The sequence below is a fragment of the Sycon ciliatum genome, chromosome 11 (assembly GCF_964019385.1).
Source record: "Sycon ciliatum chromosome 11, ocSycCili1.1, whole genome shotgun sequence".
In the NCBI taxonomy this organism is placed as follows: Eukaryota; Metazoa; Porifera; class Calcarea; order Leucosolenida; family Sycettidae; genus Sycon; species Sycon ciliatum.
The window spans coordinates 13,335,489-13,363,078 of record NC_088653.1 but is presented as its reverse complement, the minus strand read 5'-3'; the positions used below and the strand labels follow the sequence as shown (position 1 = coordinate 13,363,078).

Below are 27,590 nucleotides of genomic sequence, written 5' to 3'. Positions count from 1 at the left end.
AGTTTGTTCAGGATCTGAACAGAGCACTACTACTAGTAATCAGGAAATGTCATGCGTCAAAGGAGACCATGTCTGAGAATACCAAAGTATGTGCCCTTCTGGCTTCACCATAGCAGAGGGAGGTACTGCCATTTGGTGACTCAGCATTTATGGAGGTTCGCGTCCTTGCAATTGAGTCGCATCGGGCGAGTAGGAGGAGGATACGCAAAGCGATAAAAATTCGGGACATGGGCCCGACAATAAAAGCCAACGCAGGATTGAACCTCCTGTGAAGGCATTTCTGATACAAATTACTGGCCCAGTACTTGCCTCTCTCGGATAGTGAATTATTTGTCTACTTCCAAAAACTGCTGTTGCCAGCAACCGCAATTATGTGCACATGTACATATTTATGCAAAGTAAAAGGGCCAAGAAACTACAAGTTACCCATCAGTTACTAAACAATCAGCTCATGCGATAACATTACTAGCCAGTTAGTTCTAGAACGTCAGTGCCGTCGGTCAGTGTCGTGCAATGTTATCGCATGAGCTGATTGTTTAGTAACTGGTGGTGCTGGTGGACATTATAGTGTAACTTGTAGTGTCTTGGTCCTTTTTGCTTTGCATAAATAATCCTTGGCTCTCCATCCGAGTTCATAGATGTACATAATACACGCACATATTCTGCTTGGTGCATGTGGAATGGTTTACAGTTGTCCTGTATCATGCTTTTGCTGTACCAGTTTTGTGTTTGTTTCTGATGTTTCCTTAACCTCTTTTCTCTCTCTCCATAGTTCATGCATGTATAAATATTATTTCCCCACAGCACTGTTCATTATCAAACCTTTCCCAGTGGTGACCATGCCCAAATTCATTCTTGATGTCCTTGTTGCTATTATCATTTCTGATGATGGGTATTTTATGACGGAAACAATTACCGTATTTTTCCGGTTGTAAGTCGACCTTTTACGACTTAAAATAGAAGGAGAAAGGGTGGAGGTCGACTTACAACCGGGATTCGACTTATAATCGGTAACTATCAGAATCTTCAAAAAATGACCTGCACTGCATGTACGAGTGCACCATGTTTACACATTTTGCCAGTTTATTGGCCTTTTTCAAGGATTGGGACGTTATATTCTCCAATAAGGAATGTTTACATGATTTGTTGATGTGTTAGTAGCAGGAGGTGGTTAGTAGTGCTTCTTTGGGTGAAAACTTTAAAACGCAGAATTGAGACCTCCAGATAGAAGGGTCGACTTATAACCGGGGTCGACTTACAACCGGTAAAATACGGTAAATAGTTTCCTGATATGATTCTGCGTGAGTCTGTGTTGCTCACAATCCACTTTCACGGAGCAGTGCCTACATCCTGGAGGTTCACTGGCCACCTTCGCCGATGATACAACGGTCTACACCTGTATTGGATCACCCGAAATGCTCCCAAACAGTAAGAAAAGCTTACAAGCTACCTTGGATGCGCTCAATGACTGGGGCAAGAAGTGGCGGATCAGATTTGATCCCACAAAGTCAAAGCTCATGACGATAGCCCATCAGCGGCACAGGTGGCCTATCATGAACCTCACGTTTGGAGATCACACTGTGTCTGAGCTATCGGAGGTAAACCTCCTCGGCATCACATTTGACTTGGGCCTCTCCTTCAAGACCCACCTCCACAACACAGCACTCAAAGCGAATTCTCGCCTGGGCTTCCTGCGCAAAGCTGCTCGCGTACTCGATGGTGCTGGTAAACGAACCATCTGCAGAGGTTTTGTGGGGCCAGTCCTAGAGTATTCACCATTGGTAAATACAAACTGATGTGTCTGGCAGGGCCGCCGCAAATAACGTTGCTGGTCCCCCCCCCCCCCTCCCCCACCCCCACAGCTTTCTCCACCAACATCTCCTCGAACTTGATCCAATAACTCGGTGCGCCACGAGTCTCAGCTACAGAACGTCCTCCCGGCTTCCTCTCCTGCTTACGTGCAACGCTGCTTCCCCCACAGCATCATTGACGAGTGGAACAACTTGCCCCCAAATGTGCTGTAGTCTCTGCCACGCCTGACAGCGCTCCAGTCGTTCAAGGGCAAGGTGCATCAGCACCTAAGACAAAGCCGCTGGTATTGGGCTACATGCTCGCTGTAACGCCCCATACTACATACTTGCTGTAACACCCCATACTACATACTCGCTGTAACACCCCATACTACATACTCGCTGTAACACCCCATACTACATACTCGCTGTAACACCCCATACTACATACTCTCTGTAGCACCCCATACTACATACTCGCTGTAACACCCCATACTACATACTCGCTGTAACACCCCATATATCCACAATAAGCTCATCCCGCTCGCTTGCCTATTTACATGTGTTTTGTAATCCCGTCCTTGGTGCGCTGGATAGCGCTAGCGCCGAGACCCTAGGCCGGCATTGCTAGTCCCGCCTTACCGGCACAGGCTCCCTCTAAGACCCTACTGATACATTGTCTGTCTTTCCCCTCGGCTGCAGGCAGTAATGCGCGATTGAGGCCTTCCTCCAAGGCCTCTGTTGTCTTCGACATTGCGCCGTCAGTTTCTTCTGCCGCCGCCTTGAGTGTGGCCCCTGATGTACTTGCTTCGGCTGTTTCTCAGGCCGTCAGCCAGGTCCTCCAGCCCCTGATGGAGCGAGTAGAGCAGTTGGAATATGCTGCAGCCGTTGTGCCCCTTGAACTTCCAGTCCGTTCCCGAAACAACCTGTGCCGAGCCTTCCCTCACACAGTTGTCCCCGTCCGGAACCAGCTGCCCGCCGGAGTCTTCTCTGGTCCATTCTGCACCAAGAACTGGCAACATTAAAAGGTTGCAGCCGACCATTCTTTGAAGACCAACGACTGGTCGTGGGCACATGACCATCTCTGAGTATCAGCATCACAACTGCCTCACCCCATGGCTTTTAAATTCCGCTCCAAATACTCCTCCCAATAACAATTGTTCTTCTTTTCTCTCATTCTCCACCTAACACTGGCTGTGTGATCTTTTCCTCCTTGAAATGTCCTGTCTCTCCTGCTAACATTTCGTATCATGTACCTGTCACTCCTTTCATTTGTTTCTTCTTCTTTCTTTTTGGTGTGTTTTATGTCCCCATGACGTCGAGACCTCAGGTTGGCTGAGGGCAAAAAGCCTTACCATCACTATGCTCCCACTATGCAATTTTTTGGTCTTTACCTGTGAGCTGTGTTCATTGTAAATAAAATAAAAATGGCCGCCCTCACTGACTGTATAAGGTCTGGTTACGTTGGTGGACAGTTTGTCATAACTCGGAACATTTTGTAATATATTATGTACAGCAATGTAGTGATGAAACCAGGTCAAAGCAGAATAGCTAAAAACAACAATGAATAAATACGTGCCCAATATACATAATGCCTATACATAATTTATTGTTCTTGCTCTCATTTGCTCATGCAGCTATATTACCTTGTTGATGCGGAAGGAGACAATGTACGGGAGAAGGTACGTCACAACATTGAGAGAAGGCACGGAAGTTTACTCGCAAAAAAGTATTCAACTGCGTAATTCTTCTTTCTGCTCATTAAGACGAGCATGCACCAGGGATAATCTGACTTACATTATTCCTTGGTTCCAACGAATGTCCAGAAGTGAGAAGATATTCTACTGTGGAAACATGACCATTCTGTGCTGCATCATGTAATGGTGTGTTACCAGCCTGGAAGTAGCAGAAAATTAAAGACAAGACATGAACACACATACCCACATTCAAACACATGTTGATGCACACACACATGCACGCACACACACACTAATGCATGCATGCACACACACACACACACCTCAGATCACAGATCTCAGACCTGCCCATCGCAGAAGTATAGTAAAGAACAGCTACGTTAGACACAGCAACTAGTGATCGAATAACACACACACACACACACACACACACACACACAAACACACACACACAAACACACACACAAACACACACACACAAACACACACACACACACTTTTTTTACAAGATAACCACAAACTATCATGGTGCAAACGCCGACAAAAACGCACAGAGATGCACATAGCGATGGCAGCCGAAGCAGTGGAGGCGGGGCAAGAGCAGCTAAACCGACCAGGGGTCTCGGCCTCAGCACTGCTCATGCGCGCCAAACAGAAAAATACGAAAATAGAAAAATGAGCAGGAGCACTACAGAGCAAATGTGAAATAAGGGTGGCAGCACGGTCACGGAATGGTGTTCAATGGGAGGGAAAAAGTTGAGGTTCAGGTACACCATACATTGACTGCATGCGCCCAGCAGCAGGTATTCGAAATCATACACACACGCACGCGTGCGCACACACACACACACACACACACCCACGAACAGCCACGAACAGCCGCGGCTGCCTGCCGCCAAGTGTATGCTCTAACGTACATGTACAAGCTAATGTGCCTTCAAGACCGTGTCCGCCATCAGCATCAGCTACAAACAGTGTTCCTCCTTGCGGCGCCCAACTTTCTTGAGCGTTCGTTCCCATAATTGGGGTGTAGTGGATGAATGAAACAGTCTTCCGCAAGAAATGTGTCCGGAACCGATGCCCCAGTTGAAGTCTCTCCAATCCTTCAAGACGAAGGTCCACCGCCACCTGCGTCAAAATAATTGGCTCTTGGCTGTGGACTCCCTGTGAGGCTATGTCACCCGTCAACTACCTTCGTGCATCATCTCTTTCTTGTTATTTTTTATTTCATTTCTCTTTCTCGTGGCTCTCTCTCTCTTTCTCTTTCGTTCTCTTTCTCTCTATCCCTCTCTCTCTCTCTCTCTCTCTCTCTCTATCCCTCTCTCTCTTTCTTTCTCTCTCTCTCTCTCTCTCTCTCTCTCTCTCTCTCTCACACACTCTCACTCTCTCTCTCTCTCTCTCTCTCTCTCTCTTTCTCTCTTGATCTCCCTCCCTTCCTAGCTGCATTGCTATCGATGACAGGTCGTAGACTATGATTCCGAGACCTTCTGTCGGATGAGCCTCGCCAACCACATCGGCACATTGCCCCTACTCCCCTTTGTCTTGTTGTCCAGTGTCCTTTCAGTAAACGGTTGTCCTCTTCCCCTGATTATTGGAAGGGCTGTGTTTGCTAGTAAAAAAGGAAGAAAGAAAAAAGTGCTCCACAGAAACAACATAAAACTATTACAGAAATAATGCAGGGGGGGGGGGGGTACTAAGGGGAAAGTAGGTAAAATATGAGAGAGTCTAGAAGTGAATGGAAGATGGAACAGAGTTAGAGCATTTTCGTCTTTTGTCTTTAGTTCGTAGCCTGTACATTACCCACTCCCAGTGGGTAAAGTGCAGGTGGGCATTGACCTTCTCTTTGAACATCTGCAATGCTTTCCTTGTTCACGGGTTCAGCAGAACACACTGCGGGAGCTGGTTCCAGACCTCCACAACGTGCTGAGGGAAGGATGAAAGTACATTACCCGTTCTCTGAGGGGAAGAGTGGGGGCGAGCTGAAACTGGTGTGATGAATGCAGTTGTGTGCTATGGCTTGATGTGTTCGTAGCTCAGGGTGGAAGACGGGCGAGAAGCATATCTGGGCCAGTTGAAAAATGGAGCTTGTACAGAAAGCAGAGTGCTCCAAGCCTTCTGTGAATGTCTAGGCAATGGAGGTTTTTCTTTCTTTCTTTCATTTTCTACGTTGATCACGACTCTCGGGCAAAGACAAAAATTGCATAGTGGGAGCATAGCGATGGTGAGGCTTTCTGGCCACAGCCGACCTGAGGTCTCGACATTATGGGAACATAAAATGCACCAAAAGGAAAGAAGAAGAAAAAATGAAAGAAGTGACAGGTACATGACACTAAATGTTAGGAGGAGAGACAGTACATTGGAAGGAGGGGAAAGATAAGACAGAGAGTGTTAGGAAGAGAAGGAGAGAAAGAAGGAAACACGTTTTTGGAATGAGTACATGGAGCGGAATTTGAAAATCATGGGGTGAGGCAATACTCAGAGATGATCATGTGCCCACGATCAGTCGTTGTTCTTCAAACAGCGGTTGGCTGCAACTTAGAAATGTTGCAAGTTCTTGGTGCAAAATGGACCAGAGAAGACTCCAGGGGCCGCTGGTTCCAGACGGGGAAAACTGCGCGAGGTGTGCGTGGTCGTTACATCTTTGAAACGCACTACGGGTGGAGTGGACTGTTTGGGATTGGGGCTGCTGGGGTGGCAACATTCTCTGTAGAAGGTGATGTGCATCTGGACAATGCATATTGTACAGGAGGCAAAGGTACGGTCCCTCGCCGATTAGGCGATGGCCACCCTGTTGGATGGGGCGAGCCAGAGTGGTTTGTGCCCGGGGGGACAAAGCGCTTGCAGATCACTCAATGTCACCTGGAGTCCAGCACTCGAGAGGGATTCCGGAGGAAGCCGAGATGCTGCGATCCTGGAATAGCCAACTTGGAAACATAAACCATATCTCTTCAAGACATTGAACTTACGAGCACGTTTGAGGTGACGCAAGGAACTTATTAACGTTTTCCAGGCTAATGAAGCTAAGGAAAAATGTTGATAGGAAAACCTCAGGCTCTTCAACAACGTTCTGAAAACGAATGGTTTCGCGAGTAGCCTTCCGTACCTTCTCCTCAGGTGATATATAAGCAAGAGCAAACAAGAGCAAATACAATGAATTATGAACTCGGATGGTGAGCCAATTAAATTATGGTTGAAAAGGAGAAGGACAAAATGTTACGAGTTATGACTAACTGTCCACCAACCACCATTTTGTTGCACTCGCTGACTGTATAAGATCTGGTTACGTTGGTGGATAGTTAGTCATAATTCGTAACATTTTGTCCTTCTCCATTTTCACCATAATTTAATTGGCTCACCATCCGAGTTCAACTTTGCACAACTTATGAGCCGCCATAACCTATACGGCGAAACGTACGTCGTGTGGAACAACTTGTTACTGCACATAACTAGTCTATCATACTTAAATGATACCGTGTAGTGAAGTAAAATAGAATGTTGACGTTTCGGCTTGTCAAAAATCGTCTTCGCTTAGCTTCCCCTTTCTTTGTTTTCCACATAAACTTGAACCTCCCAAGTTGGGTGGTTTGCTGCGTCGTCGAGTTGCAGTAAGGCCGGTATGTCCAATAGTCTTACTAGTTTCGTCATCATCCAGTAACATTTGGCATTCTTTGTTGCTGTGTGGCGCGTGGCTCGTGCTCTTCTTCGTTGCGCTTTCCTTCCCCTCTTGGACCTTTCCGAACCTGAGCCTTCCAAGTTGGAAGGTTGTTGGTTTGTGCGCCTTGGAGAAGTGTTGGAGCTAGGAGTCAGGTCGCCGAATGTCTCAGTACTCCTTGTCAGTTTTGTGCCATTTTTGCCGCAACTCTACTATGATAGTTGCTGGGACTTCAATGTACATAACCAAGAGTGGCTCCACAGTAGCAGAACAACTAGAGGTGTCGAGCATGCAGAGGACTTGTTTTACATGCACAGTGTTGAACAGCTAGTCGACCAACCACCGCACAGCTGCAACACACTGGGCCAGATGATGTCCGACCTACCCGTAGAATCATTTGTTTCTGTTTTGCCACCTCTTGGCAAATCTGACAATGCCTGTCTACTTGCCGACTTCCAGATCCGTGCATCACGCGAGCCTCCCATATCAAGAACTGTATGGTGGTATCAGCATGCAGATTGGGCCAGGCTCCGTCACTTTGTCAGAACAACCAATTGGGCAGCTATTGCTTGGACTGATCCAGATCTGTCATGCAATGGCATCTCAGAGAGGAACCTGGAGGGTATGAAGAGATTCATCCCCTCTAATACCCTGAAAACCTGTGCACTCGACCATCCATGGTTGACCCCTGAGTGCACTGCTGCCACAGTGAGGAAAATTAATGACGTGCATGGAGATACTTAAGAGATGACCCGTCTGACGACGATCGACAGTCAGCTTACCCAGATGCTAGGCTCTCAACGGTCGCCTGTCTCAAAACTGCGAGAGTGTTTTCAATGCGAAACTGAGACAGAAAATGACCTCAAAACAGCTGCCACCCAGTGACTGGTAGCACACCGTCAAGTGTGCCTCTGGCAATGGGCGTCGTCAATCTGTTCCGACATTACGTGATCCCGATGGACGTGAGTACGCAGCCGGCGCAGACAAAGCAGAATGCATGGCCCGCTATTTTGGAAGTAAATGCAGTCTTGGCCAAGATGACCTGTCAGCCCCATTCCCATACGTCAGGCCTCGAAATGAACAGGCTCTTTCCGATTGCCGTTTCCGTGTGGCTGCTGTCGAGCGCACCCTTTGGCAGTAAAAAATAAAGTAAATTATCGTTTCCGTTCCCTCAGAGAACTCACGACGGCCGCTAACACCCGATAAACCCTAGCGGCAGATGCAGCGCCTAATGGTGGGGGTGAGTGGATAAGTCTCACAACCATCGGCACAAGTGCCGAAAACGACCCCATTAGCTGTATCCATGTACCCCTTGTGCCTGGCCACAAGTTCCCAGTTGACTGTGGGTTGCAGCACGGCTGGAAATCCGCTCCCAGGCAGGACTTGAACCAGGTACCTCTCGTATCTCAATCATGGTCTTTGACCAACCCACTGTGCCTGCCTGGGCAGTTCAACCCATCAAATGCTACCGGGCCAGCTGGGATACCGGCCTGAGTGTTGAAAACAAGCGCTGCTGAACGAGAACAACCTCTTTCTACACTGTTCACACAATGCTTCCAAACTGGGATACATTCCAAGACATGGAATGATGCCAACATAGTCCCTATATTCAAACGGAAATCAAAGTCTCTACCCTCCAATTACCGTCCAGTTTCGCTCTTGTGTATTCTGTCCAAAGTAATGGAGACAATCATCAACCTTATTTTCGAGCTGAGAATGTGAACATAGTAAAAAATAAATAAAAAAATAACTAATTTCCTCGAGTCGAACAACGTCTTCTCCACAAGACAGTTTGGATTTCGCCATGGCCATAGTGCAGCCGACCTCCTCTCCAGCCTCCACAACCAGTGGCTGCATACAGCCGGGGATAAAGGCGCAGCACGCAAACTCGCCAATGACATAGCCGGCGCGTTTGATCGCGTATCACACCCCGGTGTGCTACACAAGCACAACGTATACGGCCTGCGTGGGACACTGCACCAGTGGCTCAGCAGCTACCTCATTGAACGCTACCTTCAAGTTGTCATTTGTGGCCAGACATCCTAAAGGCTCCCAATTAAGATTGGAGTCCCCCAGGGCAGTATTCTGGGTCCGACTCCCTTCCTCATATACGTGAACGACTGCGAGGACCACGTCCCAGTCGGTGCTGACCTAGCCTCATTCGCAGACGACACTACACTGCAGGCCAACATCATCTCCACCACCCAAGCCCTCAAGCTAGCAGTGAACAACATCTCCCTCTGAAGTCAAGAATGGAAGATAGAAATTTGAACCAGCCAAATCCCAAGCACTGACTGTTAGCTTCCACCGCACCCAATGGAACATGCCACAGATTAATTTCAACGGATCTAACCTGAGGGAACAAGAGGAGCTCAGGCTTCAGTTTTGTTGGTCAGCTTACCTTCCGGCGCCACCTTCGTATCGTAGCCCTCCGGGCAACACAGCGACTTGGCGCTTTGTTTTAGGCTTTCGACCTTTTAGACGTGTCCGGTCGCATCCAAGCCTACAATGCCTTTGTGCGCCCAGTGATGGAGTACTGCTCCATCGTCTGGATGTTAGCAGCCCCATCCCATCTTGCAAAACTCGACCGCGTGCAAGCCCGGGCAATCCAAACCAGCGCCCTAATATTTTGGCTTCCGAGTCTTGCTCTTCGTCGGATGGTTGCAACACTTTGCCTCCGGTACAAGATGGATTGTCCAGATGCACATCCCCTTCTACAGAGGATGCTGCCACCCCGGCAATCCCCACACCAAACAGTCCACTCCACCCTTAGTACACTCCAGAGATGTTAAAGCCATGCACACCAACTGGCAATTGAACTTCTAGTCCGTTCCCGAAACAACCTGTGCCGAGCCTACCCTCACCCAGTTGTCCCCGTCTGGACCCAGCTGCCCGCCGGAGTCTTCTCTGGTCCATTCTGCACCAAGAACTTGCAACATTTTAAAAAGGTTGCAGCCAACCATTCTTTGAAGACCAACGACTGGTCGTGGGCACATGACCATCTCTGAGTATCAGCATCACATCTGCTGCACCCGATGACTTTTAAATTCCGCTCCAAATACTCCTCCCAATAACAACTGTTCTTCTTTTCTCTCATTCTCCACCTAACACTGGCTGTGTGATCTTTTCCTCCTTGAAATGTCCTGTCTCTCCTCCTGACATATCGTATCATGACCTGTCACTCCTTTCAATTGTTTCTTCTTCGTTCTTTTTGGTGTGTTTTATGTCCCCATGACGTCGAGACCTCAGGTTGGCTGAGGGCAAAAAGCCTTACCATCGCTATGCTCCTACTATGCAATATTTTTGTATTTGCCTGTGAGCTGTGTTCATTGTAAATAAATATTAAAAAATGGTCGCACCCATTGACTGTGTAAGGTTTGGTTACGTTGGTGGACAGTTAGCCATAACTCAGAACATTTTGTCCTTCTCCTTTTTCACAATAAATTATGTACAGCAATGTAGTGATAAAACCAGGTCAAAGCAGAATAGCTAAAAACAACGATGATTAATACGTGACCAATATACATCATGCCTATACATAATTCATTGTTCTTCCTCTCATTTGATCATGCCGCTATAATACCTTGTTGATGCGGAAGGAGACAATGTACGGGAGAAGGTATGTCACAACATGAAGAGAAGGCAAGGAAGTTTACTCGCAAAAAAAGTATTCAACTGCGTAATTCTTCTTTCTGCTCATAAAAACGAGCATGCATCAGGGATAATCTGACTTACATTATTCCTTGGTTCCAACGAATGTCCAGAAGTGAGAAGATATTCCACTATGGAAACACAGCCAATCCATACTGCACGATGTAATGGTGTGTCACCATCCTGGAAGTAGCAGCAAATTAAAGACAAGACATGTACACACATACCCACATTCATACACATGTTGATGCACACGCACCCTTGCACGCACACACACACACACACTCATGCATGCATGCATGCACACACACACACACACACACACACACACACACACACACACACACACACACACACAAACACAAACACACACACACATCCAAAACACACACATAACCACACACACACACCTCAGATCCCAGATCTCAGACCTGCCCATCGCAGAAGCAATGGTAAAGAACAGCTACGTTAGACACAGCAACTAGTGATGGGATAACACACACACACAAACACACACACACACACACTTTTTTTTACAAGATAACCACAAATCATCATGGTGCAAACGCCGGCAAAAACGCAAAGAGATGCACATAGCGATGACAGCTGAAGCAGTGGAGGCGGGGCAAGAGCAGCTAAACCGACCAGAGGTCTCGGCCTCAGTACTGCTCATGCGCGTCAAACAGAAAAATACGAAAATAGAAAAAAATGAGCAGGAGCACTACAGAGCAAATGTGAAATAAGGGTGGCAGCACGGTCACGGAATGTTGTTCAATGGGAGGAAAAAAGTTGAGGTTCAGGTACAACATACATTGACTGCATACGCCCAGCAGCAGGTATCCGAAATCATACACACACGCACGTGTGCGCACACACACACACACGCACCCACGAACAGCCACACACACGCACACACGAACAGCCACACACACACACACACACACACACACGTACTATACACACACAACCACACACTATACACACACACTCACACACACAAATTATGCACACACGCACACAAACACGCACGCACACACACGCACACACACACAGATCACAGGTGCGTAGAGGCCCAATGCCAGTCAGAAGATCGCAGATACTTATGAACGCCTTCTTTGAACTGCTGGAGGCGATGTAGGGTTAGTGGTGCTGTGATGAGCTCTGGAGGAAGGCGATTCCAGTCCTCAACGATGGCGGACGGAAATGATCGCTGTACGCTGTTGCGTGAGTGACGGTTGCGGGGCATGGCAAACTGCAATTCATGGCAAATCCGGCTCTGCTGATTAGTGCGAGGATGCCCTTGCAGCTCTGGTGCAATGGCAGGGATCATTGCTCGCAGTGGTGAGCTAGTTGGGAGGCACTGGAGCTTGTATAAGTACGTGTGAGCAGCAACAGCATGGCGGACGGCCAGACTTGGAAGCCATGACCCACGAGAGATGATCTTGAGAGCTCGTAACTGAACTGCATCGAGCTGGCGAAGGATTGTAGTGGCAGCCTCCATCCAGACCAACGGGCAGTATTCCATTACTGGTCTGACGAAGTCTTTGTAGACTCGCTCTCTTCCACGAACATCAAGGATGGGGGCAGCTCTGTTCAGGAAGTGTAACCGCTGGCGCGCACGTACGGCTACAGAGCGCAAATGCTGGTGGAAAGACAACTGTGTGTCGAACTGGACTCCTGGGAGCTTGAGCTCTGCTTTCTCCACAACTGGTACTCCATCGAAGGAGATGGCTGGGAGCTGCCGACGTGGCCGATGGTGATCGATGGTGAGGGCCTGGGATTTGGTGGGCTCAAATGAGATCTTCCAGGCTTTGCCCCAGGCGGAGAGGCCATCCACTGCATGCTGCAAAACACGGCTTCGTTCATTCACGTCTGCGCGCACTGCGAGACACTGATACAGCGTGGTGTCGTCCACATAGACAGCGAGATCTACGCCCTCTCCAAGAGTAGTGTCACTGTCATTCACATAATAACAAGAACAGAGTAGGCCCCAATATACTTCCTTGAGGAACACCAGCGGTAATGGGAAAGACATAAGAATCATGGCCAGATACGACTGCACGGAGATGCCGAGCTGATAGATAGTCGGTCAACTAAGTTAAAAGGGGGCCCCTGAGCCCATAGACAGCAGCCTTGTGAATCACACCTTTGTGGGACACCTTATCAAATGCTCCAGCTATGTCTATTGCAAGAACATGGGCTGAGACTCCCGAACCGGCAGCTCTACGACATAGATGGTGTAGGAGCGTCAGGACATCTGCAGTTCCGAGGCGTCGGCGGAATCTATATTGCTTTGCAGACAGAACATTATGGCGATCTAGAAAGTCCATGATTGCGAAGTTCACAATGCCTTCCATTACCTTTGAGATAATGTTGAGTAGGGACACTGGTCGGTAGGGGCTGATGGGTAAACGGGAGTTCTTCTTGTGAACTGGAACTATTCTGGCCTCTTTCCAGTCTGCCGGTTGTCTTCCAATAGAGGAACACGTGGCAAAGAGGCGTGGTTGGGGGGGGGGGCAGCAAGCTCGTTTGCACACGTCTTGAGGACACAAGCTGGGATGTTGTCAGGTCCTGTTGCTTTGGGCTCGGGCTACAGCTGGTTCCCTGAAATGCACTTGGTGCAAGGGGGCGGTAGATTTAGGCTCATCCTCGAAATCATCCACAAGAGAGCATTTCCCAGCAAAATCCTTCCCAAACGCCTCAGCTTTGCTACTATTGGTGGAGTGTTAATTGCCATCACGATCGGTGATAGCAGGTACGCCAGAGTTGCGTCCATGGCCACTGGCTTGCTTCAGAGTTTTCCACCATACTTTATCGATAGCACAACCTGCTTGCAGTCGAGCCCGAAGACGCTGACGGTGGATTGACTTTGCAGCAGAAAGGCGGGCATTTGTGCAGGCTATCTTTTATGTGCTCTGATTTTGCAACACAAGGTTGTGAGTGGTTCCTAAGCTGGCCGGTCTGCATGCACCCGTACTACATCATACTCACCTTTCGTTCCATCGACCTGGGTAGCTACTTGCGCGCCCATGTTTGCCATACCTACCCATGCCCTTTATATTGCGTTGTTTCCCAGTCGATCTCTCTCTCTCTTCAATAATCTTGCTCTCTTCAATAATCTCGCTTTCTCACTCTTCATCAATGTAGTTGTTTCGTTCGTCTTGGTCTCTTGTCTCGTCGTCTATAATAAATGTCGTTCCCAATAACTTGTTCCCGTTGTCCGTTGTAATGTCTGGAGAAAATGTCGTCAGTTGACCTTCTTCGGACTCAACATAACAACAACAGCGTAGTGAAGAAATTATGTAGCATTATTCACACATCGACGAGGAATAGCATCAAAAAATTGTACAGGACAACCTTTTCTTTCTGGAAACAAAGCATAGGATCAAACTTAAGTTTGTACAACGCTTCTAACACCGCCGAATGCAATCGACCTCTACCACGTGACAGTATCGAGCAAACGTCATTAAAGTACAACTCCCGACAATTAGCATACGTGGACAGATGGCTTTAGATAGATGAAGCACCACTCTGGGCTCCTTTCTTTGTTGTCCCCTCCAGTGTCCTGTCATCTCTCCTCTGCGTGACATCGCAGTACCCATCTCATGGCCTGGTGGAATTCATTGTCCCTTCAGCTGCATCTCCTCCAGTATGATTCTTCATGGAGCTTCTCACTCTAGCTTCTCTAGTCTCAAAGTTCTGGTTTAATTACGCGGTCTTTCACGTTGTCTAACATCCACCTTTGTTATTACTTCTATTGTCATTGTAAGTCGGTCCCTTCAGTACGTCTTCTCACTTGGCTTCATGTGACGCTGATAGATCCTTTCACAGTTTGGTTGTTTTTTTGGGTGGGCCTTTCTCCAACTTTCACATTTCTCTGGGTTGACTCCAGCCCCAAACATGTGGAGGAGGAGAAGCAAGTTGGCATATCTACACCGGAAGAGGATGATCCAACAGTAGACTGTGAATTACATTTAGGAGGACGACCAAGACGACAAGGAGACTCAAGCGCATCAAGCGGAACAACACTTTACGGCACATTTTGGCGGATGCGTGCGCTTTATTATCATACTGTTTTTACAAAACACATACATCGTTATTTTGATAGCACAAAGCAGCAAGGCGGCAATGAAACATACGGAATGGCACGGGTGGAGGAAAGGGAGGGGCAGCTTGCTGGCCATAGGATCTCGGTTTCATTGCTACCCAAGTTCGAGGCAAGGGGATCAATGGCCGGTTTTCACACAACGCAGACGGGAAAGGTGTCAGCTATGTATAGATGCCACAGACCTGAGCCTTATGATAACTCCGGACTTCTGGTTAAGGCCTCTATATGCCCGGCCATGGGAGCACCGAGACCGTCTGAAGCCCAACCGACAACACACTACCAGCGCTGCGAGAGATGACCCTACACCAGATGGTGCTGACAGCGCTTACATAGACAGTACGGCATCAGCTGGCACCCCCCCCCCCATTGATCAGTGCAGCTCCGCCGCTCCACTGGCTAGTGACCAACGCATTTGGTCTCACCAACAAGCTGGAAGCGTGCCAGCATGCACTGCTCAACAATAACGTTGACATAGCAGTTATCACAGAAACGAACTTCTCGGCCAGGACTGTGGTCTCTGAGACGATATTTCCAGGATACTAGCTTCCCATCCAACGTGACCGGGATGCATCTGGCAGCGGCATTGTTGTATGTGTGAAGTCCGGCCTCCCAGTGGTGCACCTGGACCAGATTCCCACTGATGACCACGAAGTCCTCCGGCTCGAAGTGAGTCTTTCTACGCAACAATATGTTGTTATCGGTGCCTTGTTTCGGCCTGGATTCTGTGCGGACAACGACACCTGTCTAATTGAGTATCTTTGACCTGCACTAAACATGGCCCGCACTCACGGCACTCACATGGTGCTAGCTGGGGATTTTAAGAGAGCATGTCTGAGAATACCAAAGTATGTGTGCAAGTGGATCTCTCCGATTTCGCTCAAAATTTGCAGGTATGTTCCCTTTGGGGTGTGGATCGATTGTGCAAAGCCCTTGAAAAAGTTTCTGAAGGGAACTTTGAAATTTGCATACCCCTCAAAAATGGCCGAAATATCACATTATTTATGGGTCTAGAAACGAGTCACGCCACAGCATATACGAACAAGCTATGAACAAAACTCCATCAAGCCAACATTGCCTCACCTTAGAAGAGTTCCTGGAGCAGTACCGCTTAGCCACGCCAGCATCCCAGAAGACGATGTCCATCACCCCCTGACGCCACAAATGATCGTCTTGAAAATAGCCAATTTACAAGCGCTGGCAAAACAGCCAGCTACGTCCTCAGGTGGCCAGAACTATACACCGGCAGATAGTAGAACACCTCTTCTATCGCTGAGGACATGTCCCCCATCTTCCTTTTGGGGTTTTCTTGAAATAAACTTTTTTGAATTTTTCCACTCGACCATGCTGAAATACGGCCAAAGTCATACCTGCGCAGGAAAGCTCGCCCCTCCGCGACGTCTCCTCAGCAATTTCTACTCCAACACTTCTCTCAAGGCCGCAGAACAAAGTGTAGTGTTGACTCTGACAAGGAAAAGCAGCGGTGATCACTTGTCACTCCAAACGACAAGCTTCTCCTTGCGCCACCAATAATTTTTTCTGCGACTGTTGATGCAAAAGTGACTGAAGGCCTGAGCGCAGTTTTTGAATTTTATTGCAAGATGCACGGTGAAATCACGTGCCTTGTGACGCAAGAATGCCAAATCGCGTGGCCCACGGCTCACGAGATTTCAGAGTCACCTTGGTCAAGTGCGCTTGTTACTCGCCTTGAACGCCCCCTGGTCTGGAAGTGATCACACTTGTGTTGTTACCGCGCCCAAGAGCACGCTGACCGTGTTGTAGGCCTACGAACCGGGACTTTCCCTGACCATGTAGGTCGAAGACCAGTGAAATGATGATGAAATCACATTCTTTATGACGTAAGAAATCTCTCATGCAGTTCACGCGACAAGTGCGTGCAGCCAGTGCTGCTCGCGTGCCAGTCAACACAAAGGGACCGAGCTAGCCGCTTTTGTCGAGCATCGACATGAAAACAAGGGACTTTTACTGTTGGACTATGTTCGGGATTGCAGGAAGTAAGTGTGAAAGACGAATAACTCTACATGCTGTACGGGGCATATTTCAACGGCTTGCTGCCATTGCAACACTCCTAGGACAGTTTGTGGGGGTTCTCAGCAGTTCAAGCAGGAAATGAAGCTCATCTTACCTCTGCCATCATGGTCTGTTCCGAGTAGCGTTCCAGGGACAGTCGCGATCGATGGCTGCGTATCGTGATGCAGGAAGCGTCATCCTACGTCACAGAGCACGCGATCTCACTGTGCATCTTGCAATAAAATTCAAAAACTGCGCTCTGGCCTTCAGTCACTTTTGCATCAACAGTCGCACAAAAAACTATTGGTGGCGCAAGGAGAAGCTTGACGTTTGGAGTGACAAGTGATCACCGCTGCTTTTCCTTGTCAGAGTCAACACTACACTTTGTTCTGCGGCCTTGGGAGCAGTGTTGGGGTAGAAATTGCTGAGGAGACGTCGCGGAGTGGCGAGCTTTCCTGCGCAAGTATGACTTTGGCCGTATTTCAGCATGGTCGAGTGGAAAAATTCAAAAAAGTTTATTTCAAGAAAACCCCAAAAGGAAGATGGGGGACATGTCCTCAGCGATAGAAGAGGTGTTTTACTATCTGTCGGTGTATAGTTCAGGCCAATTGAGGACGTAGCTGGCTGTTTTGCCAGCGCTTGTAAATTGGCTATTTTCAAGACGATCATTTGTGGCGTCAGGGGGTGATGGACCTCGTCTTCTGGGATGCTGGCGTGGCTAAGCGGTACTGCTCCAGGAACTCTTCTAAGGTGAGGCAATGTTGGCTTGATGGAGTTTTGTTCATAGCTTGTTCGTATACGCTGTGGCGTGACTCGTTTCTAGACCCATAAATAATGTGATATTTCGGCCATCTTTGAGGGGTATGCAAATTTCAAGGTTCCCTTCAGAAACTTTTTCAAGGGCTTTGCACAATCGATCCACACCCCAAAGGGAACCTACCTGCAAATTTTGAGCGAAATCGGAGAGATTCACTTGCACACATACTTTGGTATTCTCAGACATGCTCTCTTTAAAATGTCCATCAAGAGACTTGGCTCTGCAGCAGTAAAACAACTGTAGCTGGAGAGGCCTTGGAAGAACTGTGTGCTGAGCTTCAACTCCACCAGCATGTCTTGACTAGGGTCTGAACACCCTGGACCTCATCCTCTCCAACATGCCCGTTCCTATCGACACCACTGTCAAAGCGCCACTTGGTTGCATTGACCATGGGGTTGTACTTGCCGACTTTTATCTCACCTTGATGCTGAGCAGACTACCTCCAGGACTGTCTGGCGCAACAATCAGGCAGACTGGGGGCGCTTCTGACTGGTCCACCATTGTGACTGACGACCCTGAAGAGTCCTGCAGGATCTACTGCGACACGTCTGGAAACATGGATACATCATTGAGGATGGCACATGGCTAAGTCATGCAGACGACAGGAAACAAATCAACGTCGCTGAACTCGATGACTCAATGCGTTTTCTGTCATTGGCTGTTGAGTGGGGCCTGGAATCAAGGCGGCTAATTACCGACTCCAAGGCTGTGTTTGGATTGCTACGTCAAATTTTTGAAAATGTGTGCCGTGTTCGCGTAGGAGACCTGCATGAGATGCTCATTGAACGTCATTTACAAGTGGCAACTGACCTGATGGAGACCGGAAGACTAAAGGTGCGTATTGAGTGAACGCTCACTGAAAAGAACTCAGCCGACCAACTGACTCGTGTTCCGGTGCACTGGGCTAAGTAGTGCAGACCCGATACAGCTGCTGAGAATGCTGCACCCATCGCTAGCGCAGTTGACAAGGCAACGAGACAAGCCGTCACGTGTGATGAAATACAGCATGTCCAGAGAGCATCTCCCAGCTGATGCCTGTACTGTCGACCGCCCATCTAGGCAATTGAGTCGAGGTAGAGCCATTCAACAAGGTCAGAGACCAGCTTGTTCTGGATGACGGAGTGTTATCTCGCAGCTTCAAGCTCCCGGCAGTGGGGAATGTGACTGTGTCGATCATCCCAGAATCCTGAGACCACATGCGTGGAAGAAGCGCATCGGATGTCTAGGCACGGCAGCTGGGCAGTAATGTATGAGATGTTGCTCGACATCTGCTACTTCCCCGGTATGAACTCTTGCTGCCAAGAATGTTGCCGTAGCTGTCAAGCAAATGGACGTGGTGGAGAGAGGGTGCAACCTACTGCCCAAGTGGCCCCCGGTCGCCCTTGGAGTGTTCTGCAAGTGAAGACACTAGAGCTTAGTGCAGACCGCAGCGGACAGTACCACGGCGTACTCATGTGCACTGATGTGTTTAGATAGTGGGTCGAGGTGAAGCCACTATGGCGAAATGATGCTGCAAGTGTTGCAGGAGTGCTGACTAGTATCTGCTGCAGTTGGGGTCCGCCTGAAAAGATCAGATTGGGCAAAGGGACTGAGTTCCAGAATACTCTTGTCCGGGCCCTCCCCACCCAGTTCGGCGTGCGTGTGAAGACAGGAGCAGTACGTCACCCAAGGCGGCGTGGAGAGCATGAATCGAACTCTCATAACGCTGATGAAGGAAATACTAGATCAAGCATCTGACTGGAAGAAGGAGCTGGATCTCCTGCTGTTCAACCACCGTACCTGGCCGCATTCTACGACAGCAGTGTCACCTATGCACGCGATGTGTGCCTGTAAGCCCCGGTCATTAGTTGTGGAAGCGTGCCCAGAGGCACTTGTGCCGAGCGTGTGGGTTGAGAACCTGAATGGATCGGCTGCCCATGTACACGATCTTGTGGAGATGGAGTTGTCTGCACCGAGCCCTCCACAACCACCCAGCAGCACCCAGTCACCCTAAATTCCCGGTGAGGTAGTACTGTTCTGACGACCCGGGCTTCAGCAGAAGCTGTTGCCCGGACCCCCCCCCCCCTAATGTTCCAAACGTGCAACGTTTCGTTGGGCAATTTTGGAAAGGCACGCGATCGATCTGACAAGAATGCAAGATTTCAACAGATCATAAATCAGTCAAATCGCGATCGAATCCAATGATCCCAATGTCCAAGTTGAGGGGAAACTCTCAACTAATCAATCACCCAGATTCACGGTGCTAATCCACAACTCAGCTCGAAAGTCGCGGCAAAAGAGGTTGCAGCTCACACCTCGTATTTATTCTGCTCCAAACTTTTCCCGCATGCCTTGGGTTGAGTGATGCCTTTCTGAAAGTAGAGTTCGCTGCTGTTGCCTAACTTTCACAGTTTTCCTCCTAGCCTTTTCTTCAGCTCCTAGCTTTTCTTCGCCGCCTAGCTTTTACAGTTTGGTCCGTAGCCTCGTAGCTGCCCTGTACCTGTTTCTCCTTGGACATCGCATACGACGAGTCTAAATCAGTCATTGCAGATATTGCGTGTTGCCGAGCTGCGTGAACAGCTCGAAAAGCGCGGCCTAGACCCATCTGGCACCAAATTGGTCCTGATAAACCGACTTAGGGAGCCGTAGACGAACGTGAGGACTTCGTTCCTGTTACTGCGGCTTCTGCGGTTTCTTTTACTGTTACGGCGGACCCGGATAATTCGGATCGTGACAACTTTCAGCAGGAATTGGGGCATCTGGTGCGCGAAGAAGTATCAGCTGCAATCGGCGCAGTGTTATCGGGAGCACCAGAGGCGGCCTCTCAAACCACGGCAACTGTCACCCTGTCCAATCCTGCTCCTTCTATCCCCGTGTTGAGCTCCATTGCACCTGCGCCGGCGGCTAGCAGTACCGAAACCTCAGCAGCAATTCACCTCCTCGTGCCCAAGTCACTTGATCGCATCGTGAATGGTGAGTTCATTGAGCTGAACGTACTGTTGCCAGAGGTGTTGAGCAATTTTTGTCTCTCAACCTGAATCCCGCTCGTTCGAGCTTCGTACCCCCAATCAGTCTGCGGGAAGTAAGCAGTCGAAGGAACTGGCTGAAACCATCGACGGTCGCCAAGTCAAACGGCGAGTACACGACATCGCAACATGGCTAGAGGCCTGGACCTTGTACACTGGGGTTGTCTGTACTCAAGCACCACACCGTCTCCACGAATTGTTGGCGTACCAGTCCATCATCCTCAAAGCCAACCGCCAGTATCTGCCAGCTGCTTGGCTCAGCTATGACCAGCAACTTCGGCTGTCAGCCTCGCTCCAAAAAGGCAAGCATATTGACTTTATCGACAACAATCTGTGGCAGCTATCCGTCACGGGTAAGGCTAGACCAGCATGTCCAGTATGCCACACTGTGTCCCCTCCGTCCAGTCAGTGTCCTTTTCGTCCGAACAGAAGCCCCCAGCAGTATCAGCATGGGTCCACACTCACCCGTTCTGAGAGCGGCCGAATCATCTGCCGTAACTTTAACTCCGACCAGTGCCAGCAAAAGTCGTCCTGCCGCTTCCTCCATGTCTGCAACACATGCGGTGGCAACCATTCCCGCCAGCAGTGCTCCAAGGCTGAGATCAAATCCTGAACCACTTCTCAGTAAGGTCAGCAACTCCGATAGCTTGCCTTCAGCCACTACTCCCCACGCTTCCACATTCCGCTCACCTTTGCATGTTACTCGATTTTCTTCCTAGCCATCTACCCACCCAGATCCACAGTTTTCACGATAATATTATGTTCTGCATGGCTTGCATCATGGCTTCGATATTGGCTTTTTAGGTGATCGTACTGTTAACGTGAATTCTCCTAATCTCCCTTCCGCTGCTATTCACGCTCAGTTTACATAAGACCAGTTACCTGCCTCCTGTAGTCGAAGCGTAACTGCTGGCCCCTTAACTTCACCCCCTTTCTCGTTTATGCATTGCTCGGGTGTTGGTACAGTGCCAAAGAAAAACGGCAAAATGCGCATGATCCACCACCTGTCTAGCCCCCTCGGGACGAGTGTCAATGATGGCATACCTACTGATATATTTTCGATGCAATATGTTACTATTGATGATGCCATCAATATGATTATGTCTTTACCCCCTCCAGTTTACCTGTCAAAACTGGATGTCAAGAGCGCCTTCAAGCAGATCCCAGTACGCATCAAAGATTTCCCGTTGCTTGGTATTTTTTTAGCAAGGCCGTTACTATTACGAACAAGTGCTGCCTTTTGGTTTGCGCTCTAGTCCCTTCATTTTCAACACCTTTGCTGACGCTTTTGAATGGATCATAAAGCATCATTTCTCCATAAGTGATCTTTTACATTACTTAGATGACTTTCTGAACGCCGTTTCTAGACTTTCTTTTGCTAACCGCCAGCTGGCTATCTTGCTCCGCGCATTCATGCTTTTAGGCGTACTGCTAGCCCCAGACAAGATAGAGGGCCCCTCTCAGTGTCTAAAAAAATTTGGAATAGAGTTGAACTGCGTTTCCAAGCAAGCCAGGCTTCCATCCAACAAACTGACTGAGCTCAGATCTCTGATCACTGCCACCCTCCAGCGTAACTCTATTTCTCAGCGCAGCATCGAGTCCCTTTTGGGAAGCTCTCCTTTGCAGCACGAGCAGTCGTCCCAGGGCGCACATTTCTTCGACGGCTCTGGTCGGTGTGCAGCAGGTATCAATAGCCCCACTACAAGATAGTACTGGACTCTGCTGCTATGGAAAATATCAGGTGGTGGCAGCACCATTTATGCCAGGGCATAATTTTCAGGCAAAATCTGAAGATTATGCCAGACATTATGCGAGCATGATCCGCCAAGGGCTACCTGTGGCTCCTTAAACAAGGGTTTAATGTGATGCGTTCGGAAACCCCCTAGAGGTGACCCTGCATACGCGCCTGGAAGGTGGAGAAGATTGTGCCACCATCAACAGTTGTGATCAGACATGTCAGTGTTGCAGAGGAAGTGGTCAACATTGACCTTCTGAAGCCAGATTCAGCTCCTGTATTACCGGACACTGCGGATGTCCACAGCGCTCAGCCGAGCCCTGACGTGAGTGATACCGAGAGTGACGCTAGTGATTGTTGAGGCTGTCAGCCTGGAATTTGACGGCGGAGTCCCACTCTATGATCTCCGTGCCCCAGCTAGCTGTTGACGCCCAATGGGATATTGTTCATGAGTAGTGGTGTCTGGAGGGAGAGGTGTAATTGATTGACCAAGTAACTGTCGACTCCATCTTATCTCTCTCTCTCCTATTCCTTTCTTGATAACGAACATAATACTGTTGATCACTGTTTCGGGGTAAACAAGTTAGTTGTTTACGATAGGATTATATTCTCACTTCGCCATTGTAGGCAAATCATAAGAACCCCGACATCTAAAGGATGCTGCATGAAAGTAGGCAGCTGCGAGATGCGTATCTCGCGCATGCTCTTGCATGGCTACGTACTGCATTACATCCTAATACAACATCCCCTTCGTCATAGGGCTATAGCAACGTACATAACATACCGTACGTACACGACGGCATGTTCACTATATAGAACATAACATCCAACATTAGCTCTATGTACAAGGTAACAATCATGAATGGCACACGACGGCGTGCTAACAATACAGAGACATAGTATCCAACAATAGCTCTATGTACAATATGAGCCGCAATCAGCGAAAACGACCCTTAGAGGTTTCGTAATTTACAAGAAAAAGGTCAATTTGTGACTTTCAACGATTTTTTGATCGCGCTGCGAACAGCGCGACGAGTTCTTCTTGATCTCCTTGCTTGAATTATTTATTTGAAGTTAGTTGAAGTGGTGTCGAGTGGCGACTCAAGTGTTGCGTGATCTTGTTGCGATGGCTGCGGACGCCAGAGCTGTTCGCAGAGCACACGCGGCAGGCATTGTGTACAGCTAGCTCGAGCCTGGTGGGGAGTGGATGCTGAAGTAGCCGCTAAAGTTCAGAGAGACGATGAGACGTTCTTTGGTTCCGACATCGATGTCGACAGCGAGGCGGAATCGCAGCCGTCATCTCCTGCTGGGTTGTGGCTCAAGGTGGTCGATGACTCGTCAGAGTCGGAAGATGAGGAGTCATCACCTGAGATAAATTCTGAGTCTGGGGCTAGTGACGGCAGCGACATCGTGTCGTCAGCCGCGCAGGAAGAAATGGAAGACATTGCGGAACGACTCCACGCAGGATGCAGCTGCAAATAAGTCGATCATGTTTCCGCACTCTTCCGCTATTCTTTGTCATTCTAGCTGCTTACTGCACTATTTCAAAGGTATTCAAGCTGCCTACCCACCTTAGAATGCTGAATATTAAACATCGTATACATACATTGCACCAATTTGGAGTACATCTTGTATATTGGTGTATACACCCGTTTAGAATCGGAATATTGAACTTTTTCTTGGCTGAGGTCCTTCCGTAGATGTGTTTCAACAAATTTCTAACCAAAAAGGAATTTTGAAAAATTTGACCCTAAGGGCTGTTTTCGCTGGTTGAGGCCCATATAACAAAGGCTCCTCAGCTACTGTGACATAAGCGAACAGGTCCATAAGGAGGCCTCTCTGGGCCTACACATCCAGGATTGACCTGGGTGCGACTGCGCGGCCAGACCGTGTTCGATACAGCTGGGTGGCAGGTTCAGCAGGCTGGCTGACATCACACTGTGACGGCGGCTGAGACTGGCTAACGTCGCTCCACGGCAACGGCACGTCACTCGGTGGCTGAGGCTCGCCAATGTCGCTGCGCGTCGACGGCTGAGGGCCTGCGGGACCGGCATCCGGCGGGAAGTGGACCCGCCTCTCTCTGAGGTGGGTACGGTTGCGCCGCACTTCTGTCCCATGGTCAGGCTGCACCATGTATGACCATGGCCCGTTGGCAGACTGTGTTACGATACCAGGTTCCCACAGGTGCGTGGTCGGGCTACGGATGCTGACGTGCTGACCAGGAACTAGGGGGCGGAGAGACTGTGCTCGCTGGTCATGGTGTACTTTCTGCTGGTCCTGCCGTTCCTCGAGCTTCTGTTGGATGGCCTCGTCCCGTGTGTCGCGCTGGTGTTTGTGTGGCAGGTTGTCCTGTACCTGACGACCGAACAGCATCTCGGCCGGCGACGGTAAGCCCTGGCACACTGGGGCCGCGCGAATGCACAGCAGTGCTAAGTGCGGGTCGGTCCCGCTCTCTCTTGCCTTCTCGAGAGCTCTCTTAGCGATCTTGACTTGCGATTCGATAAACCCGTTACTCTGCGGGTGATGTGGCGATGACGTACTGTGGCGGAATCCATATTCGGCAGCAAGCTCCGCGAACAGATGGCTGCTGTATTGCGGCCCGTTGTCCGACTTCAGCACGGCTGGGATGCCGTGCTCACGGGAAATCTCCTTGAGGCGCTGAATGATGGCCCCGCTGGTCGCTTGTCCGGCAGGCATCTTCTGGGTGATAAAGTACTTGGAGTAGTAGTCGGCGGCAATGAGGTATTCTGACCCGCCGAGGTAGAACAGGTCTGTGCCTAAGGTGTGCCATGCCCTTGGCGAAATATTGGGCTGCACCAGTGGTTCCTTGGCTTGACTGCTCTGGTGGCGCTGGCACGTCGTGCAAGATGAGACAGTTGCTTCGATATCCTTGTTGATGTCCTTTCAGAAGACGAACGTTCTGGCTCGCAGCTTGGTCTTCTCTATGCCTTGGTGGCTGGCGTGCAGCTTGCTGAGGATTTCCCCCCTCATTGGCGGGGGAATCAGGACGCGACTGCTCTTCAGTATGAGACCATCCTCGGTGCTGATCTTGTCGCGGAAATTCCAGTACGGGAGCAGAATTGCCGGCACCGCGCTCTTCTCTGATGGCCAGCCACTGAAGATCATCTCCTTCAGTGCTGACATCTCGGCGTCTTTGGCCGACTCCTCGCGGATCCTCGTCATCGTCGCATTGCTGGTTTCGGGAACACGGCATGTACACTGACGTCGAGGTCCTTATTTGGCTCTGTTTTCTCTCGCGACAGTCGGAATAGCGCGTCTGCGATCGGAATGTCCTTTCCGGGGCGGTACTTGATAGTCATGTCGTACGGCTGCAGCTTCAGCAGCATGCGCTGTAGACGCATCGGGGCTGCGCGGAGGAGCTTGAGCTTGATTGACTCCAGCGGCTTGTGGTCGGATTCTATTGTGAATGACTGACCGAATAGGTAGGTGTGGAATCCTTCACACCCGTATACGACAGCTTAGAGCTCACGCTCAACAGTGGCGTAGCGAGACTCCGTCTCGGTAAGCTTCTTGCTGGCGAATGCAACAGGCTTGTCGTCCTGCAGCAGAGTGGCGCCGAGACCTTTCATGGAAGCGTCGACTTGTAGTGTCGTTGCCTTGCCTAGGTCAAAGTAACTGAGCGTTACTTCTGTCGAAATGGCGGCCTTGACCTTGTCGAAGGTCGGCTAGTGGCTGTCTGTCCAGGCGAACGGTGTATCTGGCGTGGTCAGCTCACGCAGGTGCGCGGTCAGCGTACTCGACGCTAACAGTGGATTCTGGCAAATACCACTCGACTAGGCGTCCCAGCTTCTGACTACCTTCATTACACCTCAGGGGCGATTTTGTTACACTAAGCTTCTATGCGGCATATCGTCAGCACCGGAAATATTTCAGCAGCGGATGTCTGCCATCCTGCAGAGTTTGGAGGGTGTCGTTTTTCAAATGGACGACATCCTGGTACACGGCCGCACTCAGGAGGAACACGATCACCGCTTACGTGCCGTTCTCACGCGCCTCGTCCTAGCGGGTATCACGCTGAACCCCGCTAAATGCCAATTCTCAGCTTCGGATCTCACGTTTCTCGAGGTGCACCTCACTCCAGACGGCATCAGACCTGATGACGGCAAGACCGAAGCTATACGGGTCTTCAGAACTCTACAGTCGGCCTCAGACGTGCGTCGTTTCCTGGGTCTCGCTATTCAGCTGGGGAAATTTTCACCGCATCTTGCCTCTATCAGCCAACCGCTCAGAGAGCTCCTGTCAAAAGGCAAAGCTTGGACCTGGGACCACGCCCAACAGACGGCTTTTGAGGCCACCAAGGAGGAGCTTTGCAAGCCCACCTGTCTGCAGCTGTGCGACCCCAACTACAGTACCAAGTTGCAAAAGGAATAGAATGGTATACGGAGCTTGGGTTGGCTGTGACTCCGAGTTTCACGCCTGTGGCGATCATCAGACAGCAATGATTACAAAAACTCAATGAATGTTCTTGATATAGTGTGGTAAGGTGCTAGTGGAATCAGAGAATTTAAGCGCAAATAAGGTCAAGCGGTGATTCTATGCATGTACTTGCAAGATTAGCGCCAGACATCAAGTGTAATCCTGGTTTATGTAACTGGAGGTGTCAAGTTAGATAGGTAGAATTTGTTCTCATGTCTGCACTTGGCCACTAGCTCCGATCGCTTGTTGATGTTCACCCTTCTGTCAGCATGCAAGATCTCCAGCTTCTCACGCAGACAGAGAGGGCAGCGCTTAGTGGCATTGGAGTATGCTGGTGTTGTTTGGGCGACAACTGACCAACTGATGCTGTACCCGGCATTCTTGCGCTTCATGTCCCAGATGAGCTTCGACAACTCGGTACTCTTCTCCATTCGCTCATGCCTCATTGACGTCATGTGTCCGTCGTATCGCTTCTTGAACATCATTTCCGTTAGGCCGAGGTACTCATTTTGTTCGTCTTTTCCGGTTTCTGTCACGCTGGCCTTGTATACGATTGACTGGATCTGGCAGTTTCCATGCATGGGGCAGTTAACTTTATCCCTGCAGTTGCATCTTTTCTCTGTTCTCTGTTGATCATCTTTCTGCTTCTTCCGCAAGACCGAATTGTTGT

At 49.5% G+C, this 27,590-nt stretch overlaps 1 protein-coding gene across 1 annotated transcript in view; it reads right to left on the bottom strand.

The window, feature by feature from the left end:
- Positions 1-27,590, bottom strand: part of LOC135826984 (uncharacterized) — a 178,033-nt gene that overhangs the window by 58,542 nt on the left and 91,901 nt on the right. The window contains exons 8-9 of the mRNA XM_065339506.1: positions 10,875-10,973; positions 3,588-3,686 (exon numbers count right to left, since the gene is read on the bottom strand). Coding sequence (XP_065195578.1) covers positions 3,588-3,686; positions 10,875-10,973 — 198 coding nt within the window. The remainder of the gene's footprint in view (positions 1-3,587; positions 3,687-10,874; positions 10,974-27,590) is intronic.